Raw genomic sequence first — 14038 nt, forward strand, 5'->3', positions numbered from 1 at the left:
CCGGGGGGTGCGTGTCCTTTAAGGATCTCTCCATGCAGATTAAACAGACAGAACAGGTTTTTCCTCTGAGAGGTGAAGGTGAGGCTTGCGGCACAATCAGACTCGGGACTCTGCCACCCCTGACAACAGATCGATTCACCGCCGACCGGAACCAACAAGGAACGCTCGCCGCCCCATTATCACATAAATAGGCAAAACAACAACTGCAAGAAATAAACAACAAATCGCAATGCACGTTCCTGCGAAATGCGTCAGCATGGCATTATTCAGGCGCAAACGCAATCGAATGAAATCCATGTGGAGTGTACGTTGTTGGGGAACTACAAGTGCCAGCATGTCCCCTCAGGGAACTCCAAGTCCTAGCAGAATTCTGATTCAGGCTGGGTTCACACCTGTGCAGGTTGCATTTCACCCATTTCTGTGTTGCGTTTTTGACGCGTTTTCGGATTTTTTTTTCATTTTTTAAAAATTTTTCTTGTTGCTGGGCAGATTTAAAAATGCAAAACGCATCAAAAACTAGGCAAAAACGCAACACGTGCTTTTCTGCAGCGTTTCTGTTAAAGTCTATAGAACCAAAAACGCAACTTTTTGCGTTCCAAAAAAGTCCCTCACCCTTTCCAAAAAAAACGCACCGGACATGTGAACCTGTCCCATAGGAAATCATGTTAAATGGACTGTACTGCATTTCTGCAAAACGCTTAGGTGTGAACCTGGGGTCACGTTCCGCCACCTTTTCATGCTCCATAAATCCGATTTATTTAAACGCCGGTAAAAGTTGTCCCCCTGCCGCTTGCTTTCACTGCAGCGATCATCGGCGGCACGCATGTGATCCGCAAGCGATGACAACATTTCGGGGGCCAGATGGCTCGCAGCGCTGATATATTTTTACATACGCTGTGCGAACATATGTCTCCGAATTTGCAGCACTAAATCTTAATCTGAACGGAGGGGAGATGAAATTCCCTCCCGAGAGCCGAAGATTTGCCGCACTGTAATGGACTTCATGTGTAAAGGTCACCGACCAATCAGCAATCGTCTGCCGTTTGCACTGAGGGCGTGCGCCAATGGTGGTGGCAGCCTCAGCTCTGGGCGCTCTTCCTGCACAAGAACGCTTATAAAGTGCAGCAGACAGTTTCTTTAAGTTAAATGCCAAAGTTTGATAAGTGACGTAACGCAACGCATGGAAGCGCAATGTGATTAAAAAAAAAAAATTTTTATTGGTTTTAATCCTTTCTGGGATCTGTCGTTTCCGATAAAAACGCATAAAAACGATAAAAAGTGGCGAAAATGCATGGTAAATGCACATTGGCGCACATTTTTAATGCATTGCAGTACCTTTTTATATGCATTAGTGCCCGGTCATACTGGTGCGATTTCAGACGCAATTTGCGAAGTGAAATTGCACCTGAAATCACATCTAATGAATGTGAATGTCAGTGTCTTAACATGCGATTTTCTGCGGCCTGATTTCTAAAGTAGTCACCTACATAGAATATAATGCAAATCGCAAGAAATCGTTGTAAATCTTCACAAGTCGCAATAAAGTCTTCAGAAATCGAGCTGAAATCGCACAAAAATTGCGCAATTTTAAAGAGAGGGGAAAAATGAACTGTAATGCTTCAAAAACGCACTGGAATGCGTCAAAAATTCACCGGAATGTGCTAAAAACGTGTAAAAACCACACATGCAAAAACGCATCCGGACTACGTTTCTATAGTGTGAACCGGCCCTAAGACTACATTCAGACCCCAGGAACGTGCGCAAAAACAACACGCAGAGAAACATGCTGCACTTTGGCAGATGCGTGGCAATGGCGTTACATATTAATGGCAGCCGTACGCATGTGCAAATGCGTGCGTTTTTGTGTCCACCAAACCACGAAGTGCCGCAATCACGTTGTGATTTGGAATCGCGGGCAGAAGCGCCGTGACACATAGGTTCGTGTGTTGGGAACGTGCGCATAATCCCAACACGCCGAAAAATGTGCAGCAGGTGTGCAGCATTGTCATTGATTTTTAATGGTGCCCCCCCCACGCATGGGCAAATGCACGCGTTTTCACGTATCCCAAACCGTGTGGTGCCGCAGCCGTGCGTTTTTGGTAAAAGACGCAGGCTCCTTTCACACGTTGTGATTTGGAATCGCGGGCAGAAGCGCCGCAATTCATAGCTTCGTGTCGGGAACGTGCGCATAATTCCAACACACCGAAAAACGTGCAGCAGGTGCGCGGCATTGTCATTCATTTTTAATGGTGCCCCCCCACGCATGGGCAAATGCACGCGTTTTCACGTATCCCAAACCGTGTGGTGCTGCAGCCGTGCGTTTTTGGTAAAAGAGTCAGGCTCCTCTCACACTTTGCGATTTGGAAACACGGGCACAATCTTTGCAATTTTGGACGCGATTCCAAATCGCATGGCAATTGCAACATAACAGGCAGCGTGCGTTTTGGGTGCCATTATACTTCAATGACACCCCAAACGTGATGCGACTCTTCCGTGACTGTCGCCTTTAAAAACCTTGTGAAGCTCATCGCCCGGAAAGGAGGAGTTCCTAAATGCGCACCAGTGAATGGGCTGGCCCTATGCGACGCGCAAAATCGCGCAGCGGCGACGCTTGTTAATCTGAATGAGGCCTCAAAGACCTCTTTTCCACGTTTCTCGCGTGTAGGGGAGCCCACTGAAAAAAACCCCAAAAAACAAATAACATGCCACGCGACGCGTGGGAACGCGCCCGCGCTCAATCGCACCTGTAGGTGTGAGCCAAGCCTTACCTTCATTTCCATCCAGGGGCATGCGATGAAAGTTAGGGACTGTTCCAGCAAATCAGCGACTGGACGGAAGCGAAAGTGGCGGCGAATGACCAGTTGCTGAACTTTATTGGTATGAAATACGCCGAAATTTGAACGAGATTTGTAAAAACGCAAAGCGGCCGGAGACGTCCCCCTCCCTCCCCCTCTTTTTTGGCACCTCGTGCCTCATTGCACAATGGCCAGAAAGTTAACACTCACCTGAGAGGCAAGTCCTCCCGAGTCCGATTCCCCCCGACATCCGCCGGCGAGCCCAGAGCGGGGCGCCGCCGCCGCGGCGGGGAGAAGTTGCGTCTACCGGGGACGGAGGAGAGGGACGGAGAGCCAGCCGCAGCCACCCCGGGCTGTGTGTGAGCGGGGAGAGGTATGCATTGTGCGTGTCTGTGCAAGAAGCCTGTCAGTCAGGGGAGGACTCTGCCTTTCATGTCTGTGTGGGAAGGAGCAGGCTGCACTGAATAATTAAACAGGGAGAGCCGGAGAAAGGACGCCACTCCGCCAAGACGCTGCTGTGGCTGCGTAGATTGCAAGCTCTTGGGCCCACTCGGGTCAGCAGATCCCTCAGCAACCTCATCAGTCCTGTACGCTCGCAATGCTCCCGACCAGGGGCGGACTGACCATTTGGAAACTTGGGCACTGCCCGAGGGCCCGGGGTCAGTAGGGGGCCCCATGAGATGCCCCTGGTACCTTTTTCATAGGCTTTTTTGAGTTTGGGCAAGGACACAGGGGCCCCATGATCCCCTATTGCCCGGGGGCCCCATGAGTTGTCAGTCCGCCCTGACCATTTGGAATCTCGGACACTGCCCGAGGGCCCGGGGGCAGTAGGGGGCCCCATGAGATGCCCCTGGTACCTTTTTCGTAGGTTTTTTTGAGTTTGGGCAAGGACACGGGGGCCCCATGATCCCCTATTGCCCAGGGGCCCCATGAGTTGTCTGTCCGCCCTGACCATTTGGAATCTCGGGCACTGCCCGAGGGCCCGGGGTCAGTAGGGGGCCCCATGAGATGTCCCTGGTACCTTTTTTGTAGGTTTTTTTTAGTTTGGGCAAGGACATGGGGGCCCCATGATCCCCTATTGCCCAGGGGCCCCATGAGTTGTCAGTCCACCCTGACCATTTGGAAACTTGGGCACTGCCCGAGGGCCCGGGGTCAGTAGGGGGCCCCATGAGATGCCCCTGGTACCTTTTTCATAGGCTTTTTTGAGTTTGGCCAAGGACACAGGGGCCCCATGATCTCCTATTGCTCGGGGGCCCCATGAGTTGTCAGTCCGACCCGGACCCAACAATATTTGACTGCATGTCCTTGCTAAGGAGAGGCTTCTTAAAGGATCACTCCGCTTAAAAAAAAAAAAGAAAAAAAAAGAAAAAAAAAAATCGGTGCTGGAGAGCAAAATCTGACCTCTGGCCTTCCCTTCAGTCTGGCACAGTTGTACCGGTTCCTCTCCTGGACTGGAATGGCTTCCTCTGTTTCACCACACACTGTGAGCTATGCTCATCATGTGCATTAGAAGCTGCCGCAAGTCAGCCTAAATTCTGATCTTGAGGACACCCAGCATCATCTAGCTCTTTCCTCCCTAGCCTGACTGTCCCCGCCCATTTCTTTCATTGGGGGTTCAGTTCTTTCAATCATGGAGGCTCAGCATTACATATGGTCATTAGCTATGCATTTACAGCCTGCCTAGGAACGCCCACTCCTCCAGACTGACACCCACCCATCAAAGAATTTTAATATTTGCATACCTCCCCCACCACAAGAACCAGCCCACTGTTTGTATCAGGGCTGAGGGCTTTTGAAAGACGTACGGAGGCAGGGTGCTGTGATGTTTTTAGGAAGCTATGTACAGCACCCTGCTTACCCCTCCCACCAGCCAACATCAACGTTGCATAGAGAAGCACAGAGACCCAGTAATGATGTCACTGGGTGTAAAAAAAGGTAAGTAATGAACACCTCAAGATGAATGAAAACAGAGCCAAGAGCCGCAGTGGGGCGATCTCACCAATGGATGTGCGGGTGACTCACCCCTCCAGACTCCACCTGTAGTGGAAAATTCACTTTTGGATGAACTGGCCCTTTAAGGAGCAGCAGAGATTTTCCAGCACAATGGATATCTATGTGACCACTGGGCAATATTTAGCCTAAAATGGTGGATAGCAGAGTATGGGGGGATGGGGGCTCCATGGCTCTCACACCATGTTTCTGGATTCTGGCTGGAAGAGTGGTCAGATGTATTTTGGAGATGAAGATCTGCAGAGCTCACACCTGAGAGGGCAAAGGTCACTGGAGGGGGCAGCTCCACCTCCCAGGTCACACCTGTGAGTGGCAGGTGTTCAGCACCAGGCTCCGCCTTCTCCTGTCAACTTCAGCGATTACAGGGCTCTGTCTGCTCTATATGGGAAAAACAGCTGAATCAGCATAAGCAGAGTGTACAGAGTGTGAGCTCTGCGGGCCAGCCATGGACAAAGAGGGAGCTGGGAGAGACAGAATGGTAGATGATCCATACACAGCCCTTGTAAATCAGACAGAACAACTAATATTACCACTAACTATCTACTAACCTTACACCTAACTACCTACTAACTTCAACAATAAGAACCCGCTAACCTCACCACTGACAACCTACCAATCTCACCACTGACAACCTACCAATCTCACCACTGACAACCTACCAATCTCACCACTGACAACCTACTAACCTCACCACTAAGAGCCTACTAACCTTACCACTATGAATCTGCTAACCTCAACAGTGACAACCTACTAACCTCACCACTAAGAACCTACTAACCCTACACCTAACTACCTACTAACCTCACCACTAAGAGCCTACTAACCTCACCACTGACAACCTACTAACCTCACCACTAAGAACCTAATAACCTTACCACTAAGAGCCTAATAACCTCACCACTGACAACCTACTAACCTCACCACTGACAACCTACTAACCTCACCACTAAGAACCTAATAACCTTACCACTAAGAGCCTACTAACTTCAACACTGACAAGCTACTAACCTCACCACTGACAAGCTACTAACCTCACCACTGACAACCTACTAACTCTACACCAAACTACCTACTAACCTCACCACTAAGAACCTACTAACCTCACCACTAAGAACCTACTAACCTCACCACTGACAACCTACTAACCTTACCAGTGACAACCTACTAACCTCACTACTAAGAACCTACTAACCCTACACCTAACTACCTACTAACCTCACCAATTAGAACTTACTAACCTCACCACTAAGAACCTACTAACCCTACTCCTAAACTACCTACTAACCTCACCAATTAGAACTTACTAACCTCACCACTAAGAACCTATTAACCCTACACCTAGCTACCTACTAAGCTCACCACTAAGAACCTACTAACTTTACCATTAACTACCTACTAACCCACATCTAACCACCTACTAAGCTCATTACTAAGAACCTACTAAGCTCACCACCGGGAGCCTACTGACTTTACCATTAACAACCTACTAACCCCACACCTGACTATTGACCTTACCACTAAGAACCTACTAACCTCACCACTAACTACCAACCAACCAACCTTACCACTAAGAACCTACTAACTTCACCACTTAGAACATACTAACCTTACCACTGACAACCTACTAACTTTACCACCAACTACCTTCTAACCTTACCACTAAGAACTTACTAACTTTACCATTAGCTACTAACCCCACACCTAACTGACTATTGACCTCAACACTAAGAACCTACTAACCTCACCACTTAGAACATACTAACCTCACCACTAACTACCAACCAACCTTACCACTAAGAACCTACTAACGTCACCACTTAGAACATACTAACCCTACCACTAACTACCTACTAACCTCACCACTGACAACCTACTAACCTCACCACTGACAACCTACTAACTTTACTTTTAACTACCAACTAACCCAGTACCTAATCGCCTACTAACCTCACCACTAAGTACCCACTAAGGCAGCAATGGGCAAACTACGGCCCGGCGGACCTTTTAATCCGGCCCGTGGAGCGTGATACTGTCAGGATAGCTATCAGGATGTGTGTAGGCGGGGCAGCGTGACGAACGTGAGGGGAGCTAGGTTCCTCTCACAGTCCGCCCTGAAGACCGGAACGGCGCGGGAACACGGCGAGAGGAACGCGCGGAGCAAAGGTAAGTAAATTGACACAGGGGGGACTTGGGGACTTAATATGGGGAATGAATTACTATAGGGGGGATGAATTACTATGGGGGATGAATTACTATATGGGGGATGAATTACTATGGGGGGATGAATTACTATGGGGGGATGAATTACTATATGGGGGATTAATTACTATGCTTACTATGGGGGAATATTACTATACTTACTAGGGATGACACATACACATCATTCATCTACTCTTGGTCTGGCCCCCGGGTCCAATATATGAACCCATTGCGGCCCTCAAGTCAAAACGTTTGCCCACCCCTGCACTAAGGCAAGCCAGAGAGAGGAACAGTAAAGTACAATCACAGTGTAGCACCAACAGAAACCCACGTCACCCCACATCAAAACTGAGACAACAATACCCTACTGAGGCCAAATCCCCTCAAAAGAGGCCACATCACCCCACTGCGGATACATCAACCCACCAAGGCCACATTACCCCACTGAGGCATTATCTCCGCAGTGAGACCATATCCACCAAATGAGGCCACATCACACCTTTTGAGGCCACATATTTCCACTGAGGACACATCACCCCACTGAGATCTCATCACCTCATAGTGGACACATCATCCCACTGAGGTCCCATCACCCCACTGAGGACACATCACCACACTGAGGTCCCATCACCTCATAGTGGACACATCAAGCCACGGAGGTCCCACCACCCAATAGTGGATACATCACCCCACTGAATACACATCACCTCACTGAGATCTCATCACCCCATAGTGGACACATCATCCCACTGAGGTCCCATCACCCCATAGTGGACACATCACCACACTGAGGTCCCATCACCCCATAGTGGACACATCACCCCATAGTGGACACATCACCCCACTGAGGTCACATCACCCCATAGTGGACACATCACCCCACTGAGGTCCCATCACCCCACTGAGGTCCCATCACCCCATAGTGGACACAGCACATATTTCCTCTGAGGACACATCACCCCACTGAGATCTCATCACCCCATAGTGGACACATCATCCCATTGAGGTCCCATCACCCCACTGAGGACACATCACCACACTGAAGTCCCATCACCCCACTAAATACACATCACCTCACTGAGGACACATCATCCCACTGAGGTCCCATCACCCACACTGAGGACACATCACCCCATAGTGGACACATCACCCCACTGAGAACACATTACTTCACTGAGGCCACATGACCCTAAGGAGGCAAAACCACCCCAGGGAGGCCACATGACGAAGGCCCATATCATACACTGGATGCCGATGTCCCCAGTATACTCAGCACACTCTGTACTCTGTACACACCATCATACCGACACTTTACTGTCAGTCTGCTATGAACTCACTGCCAACCCATCACACCACACAGAGAAAACCCAAACAATGTCTGCCGAATACCGCCAGAGGATATATAACTATCACATGATTCATAGTATGATACATGATGAGAACACGTATTCACATGTACATACACCGCGCCAGCCAAGATCATCAATCAGTGACATTATTAATGGAAAGGGAGGAAAGATCTCCTGTACAATGAGAAGTGATGTCTCAGATGTCAGTTAGAGAGATATCACAGAATGAAACTCTACCAGTGGATGGCCAGCTTTGGTCAAGCATTGATTGGTTGTGGTGGGCTCTCTTTAGTCAAAATATTGATTGGTTGTGGTGGGCTCTCTTTGGTCAAAGTATTGATTGGTTGTGCTGGGCTCTCATAGACGGTGTTAATAAATAAGCCCCACACCTTCACCCTATTTGTGATCAATCCCAGCACATGATATAATATTGATACATTGTATTACCTGATCGGAATCTCATGGCTTCTCTCTAGTCTGTGGCTATCTGTAGAGTGAAAGTCCACAAAGTGGTCACTGGGCTCCAGACCCCCGAGACCTCCTCCTCCCCCTTCCCAGCCCTCTATGTACAGTACTATAGAGGGCTCTGACCCCTCACCCACAGGAGACCCACCCCCACCCCAGACCCCACTCCCCCTCTACACAATGCACACAGCTGGGTTATCACTTATCACATACACACACATCACAAGGAGACCCCAACCTGGCAGGACATCTGAGACATGGGTCACCTCTGTCGGCCATATATGTCATTGCTTTCATTTTACATATATATATAAAAAAAAGTAATCCTGAGAATTCCCCAAGACTTTGAATGAACTTGCTGAGCAGGTGTCATCTGCATACCACCACAGTTTCCATTGTTCTCCTTCACCGCAGTCCACCCCTGGAGGCCAGTGAAAATGCTGCTATGCAGATGCCAATGTTCGGAAAGTCATTACTGCCTCAGCTCTGGGGACAAGTGCAGGGGTTTTAGAGAAATTGATTTTGCAGGTGAAGTTTCTTCAAAATTCCCTATTTTGTAACAAAGCCATAAGGTCAGCCAGCAGGCAACTGTCATTTAGCAGCAAATGGTATTTCTTTCCTTTCTGAATTGCTGTAGAACATCGTTGAGGTGGGACACTTCGCAGGCAGGTTGAGGTGGGACACTTCGCAGGCAGGTTGAGGTGGGACACTTCGCAGGCAGGTTGAGGTGGGACACTTCGCAGGCAGGTTGAGGTGGGACACTTCGCAGGCAGGTTGAGGTGGGACACTTCGCAGGCAGGTTGAGGTGGGACACTTCGCAGGCAGGTTGAGGTGGGACACTTCGCAGGCAGGTTGAGGTGGGACACTTCGCAGGCAGGTTGAGGTGGGACACTTCGCAGGCAGGTTGAGGTGGGACACTGAACAGGCAGCCCCAAAAACGCAGCAGTGTGCATGAGGCCTTACCAGTCTAAGTGTGAATATGGTTTTTGTTCAGGAAAAATCGTGCATATAGTAAAGCGCATGTGTATCCTGACATCGAACGCCCAATTTGAAACATGAACATGGCAATCGAATAAAGGATTATAGGAAATTTGTTGAGTACGTAATGGTACCATGGAAGGCTCCGAAGATCGATTTATCTGACTTTCCGTACAAACATTTGAGTAGATTCTACTGGTGTATGGCCACCTTAACACTTATTTTACCTGCTTTGTACATAGTATTTTTTTTTTTTTTTGCTTTGCTGTCATCAAAGGGGTTAATCTTGCATTTGGAATCCCCTGTATAGTCAGTTTCATGCGGTGGCGTATTTCATTCGAATTTGCCGCAAAAGATTTTCCACCATCGGTGAGACGGTTAGCGCTTATTCCCTAATAAATGATGACAAAGTGACCTCATATCCAGCTGGCGTGGTCACCAATCCCCCGGCGTGCCCTCCTCGGTTGGGTCTCCTGGCAGCGTGCTCACCCGGGAGGATTTCAGGCAGATCCAGCTGGAGGCCTGACATAAACACATTGCTGGTGGGACAGGGCCATCACCCGGGAAACTGTCCCCTCCCCACCTCCCGTGCCACGCCATGCCCAGAGCGGCCCCCACCACCAACTTCAGGGGCCAGAGAGGAAGGTGGGGCGCTACCAGCCCACCGAATACACAGAGAGTCTCTGGGCGATGCAACTACCACCACAGAAATTCAGCTTCGGCTGGGGATACCTGCTCACTGCAGTGGCTGCCAACTGAAACTCTGTACAGAAGGCTGGGGGTTTAGTAAATGCAAAAGATAAAGTAGCAAAAAAGAAACAAAACAAAGTAAAAAACAAAACAAAGTAACAAAAAAAAAAAAAGTAACAAAAGAGAATCAAAGCCAAGTAACAAAAAAAAAAGTTAAGCACTGGATCTTATAGATTCACATAGTATCTGCACATGTGCGGGGATTTAGCACTAGATCCTTTAGACTCACATAGTATCTGCGCATGGGTGGAAATTTAGCACTGGATCTTATAGAATCACATAGTATCTGCGCATGTGCAGGGGGTTTAGCACTGGATCCTATAGACTCACATAGTATCTGCGCATGCATGTGGGGGGGGGGTTTGCACTGGATCCTATAGACTCACATAGTATCTGTGCATTTGCGGGGGGATTAGTACTGGATCCTATAGACTCACATAGTATCTGCGCATGTGCGGGGGGTTTAGCCCTGGATCCTATAGACTCACATAGCATATGCGCATGCGTGGGAATTTATCACTAGATCCTATAGACTCACATAGTATCTGCACATGTGCGGGGGGTTTAGCACTGGATCTTATAGACTCACATAGTATCTGCGCATGTGCGGGGGGTTTAGCACTAGATCCTATAGACTCACATAGTTTCTGCACATGTGCGGGGTTTAGCACTGGATCCTATAGACTCACATAGTATCTGTGCATGCGCGGGGGGTTTAACACTGGATCCTATAGACTCACATAGCATATGCGCATCCATGAGAATTTAGCACTGGATCCTATAGACTCACATAGTATCTGCACATGTTTGGGGGGTTTAGCACTGGATCCTATAGACTCACATAGTATCTGAGCACAGGGGTGGACTGACAACTCATGGGGCCCTGGGCAATAGGGGATCATGGGGCCCCTGTGTCGTTGCCCAAATTCAAAAAAGCCTATGAAAAAAAAGGTACCAGGGGCTCACATAGTATCTGCACATGTGCGGGGGGTTTAGCACTGGATCCTATAGACTCACATAGTATCTGTGCATGCGTGGGAATTTAGCACTGTATCCTATAGACTCACATAGATATGCGCAGAAATTTAGCACGGGATCCTATAGACCCACATAGTATCTGCGCATGAGTGGGAATTTAGTACTGGATCCTACAGACTCACATGGTATCTGCGCATGCATGGGGGGGGGGGGGGGTTTGCACGGGATCCTATAGACTCACATAGTATCTGCGCATGCCCGGAAATTTGGCACTGGATCCTGTAGATTCACATGGTATCTGCACATGCGGGGGGTTATACACTGGATCCTGTAGACTCACATGGTATCTGCACATGCGGGGGGTTATACACTGGATCCTGTAGACTCACATGGTATCTGCACATGCGGGGGGTTATGCACTGGATCCTGTAGACTCACATGGTATCTGCACATGCGGGGGGTTTAGCACTGGGTCCTATAGACTCATGGAGAATCTGCGCATGCATGGGGGTTTAGCACTGGGTCCTATAGACTCACGGAGAATCTGAGCATGCATGGGGGTTTAGCTCAATTTATATGCTAACGAGCTGTGGGTCTCTGCCACATCTTATTGACTCACATGCACAAAATACGCACAGATATCACAAAAGCATATGTCACCTCTGCCTAGGTCGGTGCTATAAACTATAACAATAAAGAAATGTTTTTTATTCCAATTGTTTACAAGGGAGGGGGAGGAGTCAAAGGAGACAAAGTGCTTTTCATGGGTGAAGGTCCCCTTTAAGGATACGCAGCCGAGGCACAACGATCTATTGTATATTCCTGGCTGCCGTTACCTGCGTCTGAGACACTGACCAATCATACTGAAAGCCGTGTCAACTGTAGAATATGCAGGGTGAACGCAGCTGTGACATAGCCGCCCTCCAGCCATACAAATCCTCAGTCCAGGTTCACATCTATCCATGCTTGAAATTAGTCCTTGTCTTAGCCCTGGTTCACACTTATGTGGTGCGTTTTCTGTGCGATTTCCGCACTGCATCAGAATTGCACCCCGTTCATATGAACCACTGCGGGTGTGTATGTTAAGCTAACGACACCCTGAAAGTGGCCCGCAAAACGCGGTGCGATGTGCAGAATAAGATCGCATAGGTGTGAATACCCATACGATCCGATTCTAGTGCGGACGAAAAAAAAAATGCGTCCTGCACGTTTTTGGAGCGGGTGTGCTGTGATTAGAGCCATACAAAACCGCACCGCATTCCTGTACAAATCACATGCGATTTGTGTGCAGTTCCTCTGCGAATCACATGCGATATACCGCACCGCATATATGTGAACCCGGTCTTAAAGTGGTATTAAACCCAGCAGCAAACATATATTAAATCTTACCAATTCTTAGATGCGGTGGCTGCATTAGTGTTCTTTTTTAGGCTTTCTTCTATTTTTCACCTGGTGATCCAGTCAGCAAGTCAATTGTTTTTCAACAGAACGAGCTCTCTTGCTGTTACAGGGATAGGACAAACCATTTACCACTGACAGGGGTGCTTACAATGATTAGCTTTTATTCATTTATGTAAAACCTTTATCCTAAAAGAGAAAACAAACGGTTTGCTGTAATTGATTATAAAGTGTGAGCTGCAGTTTGCCTTCAATGTGTTAGTGTATGTAAATATGCTAGTACAACACTGGATATAACTGGATACTAACATTTATAGGTAAAGTTGATCCAGGGAATATCTGATTACCTCTCGGGGAATCAGGAAGGAATTTTTTCCCCTGCAGGAGCAAATTGGATCATGCTTTGGTGGTTTTTTTTGCCTTCCTCTGGATCAACTGTGGGTGTAGGATTGTAACTTTTTTTTTTATGGTTGAACTTTTGCCTTTTATTTATTTATTTCAGGTACTTATATAGCGCCATCAATTTAGGCAGCATTTTACATATATATTGTACATTCACATCAGTCCCTAACCCTCAAGGGGAGTATAATCTAAGGTCCCTAACCTTCAAGGGGCGTACAATCTAAGGTCCCTAACCCTCAAGGGGCGTACAATCTAAGGTCCCTAACCCTCAAGGGGCGTACAATCTAAGGTCCCTAACCCTCAAGGGGCGTACAATCTAAGGTCCCTATCTCACATTCATACATACACATACTAGGGCCAATTTAGACAGGAGCCAATTAACCTACCAGCATGTCTTTGGAGAGTGGGAGGAAACTGGAGTACCTAGAGAAAACCCACACAGGCACAGGGAGAACATGCAAACTCCAGGCAGGAGGTGCAGTGGCTGGGATTCAAACCAACGACCCAACGTACTGCAAAATGGAAGGGCTAACCATTTAGCCACTGTGCTGCCCCATTATCAGCCAGACTAACTATGGAACTATGTAACACTCCCTTCCCCCCCAGACTGACAATGCTGCTGTCCAAAGGTGCCCCCTGTACTCCTGCCTTCAGAGTGGGGGCGCTCTAATACAGGAGGCCAGATCACCAGGTAAAATCAGAAGGGAAAAAAAA

The 14038-nt window shown here is 48.2% G+C and overlaps 1 protein-coding gene across 8 annotated transcripts in view; it reads right to left on the reverse strand.

The window, feature by feature from the left end:
- STON2 (stonin 2) overlaps positions 1-14038 on the reverse strand; it is a 112319-nt gene that overhangs the window by 43530 nt on the left and 54751 nt on the right. Inside the window, exon 1 of one of the 8 annotated variants that reach the window (XM_089654818.1) lies at positions 3006-3170. The exons of the other annotated variants lie outside the window; for them this stretch is intronic. Coding sequence (XP_089510944.1) covers positions 3006-3045 — 40 coding nt within the window. The 5' untranslated portion in view covers positions 3046-3170. Of the gene's footprint in view, positions 1-3005; positions 3171-14038 lie in introns of those variants that run through there. 8 annotated transcript variants of the gene reach the window in all.

This window comes from Staurois parvus, unplaced genomic scaffold, assembly GCF_062004578.1.
Source record: "Staurois parvus isolate SC_StPar_1 unplaced genomic scaffold, SC_StPar_1.0 ptg000801l, whole genome shotgun sequence".
Classification (NCBI taxonomy): domain Eukaryota; kingdom Metazoa; phylum Chordata; class Amphibia; order Anura; family Ranidae; genus Staurois; species Staurois parvus.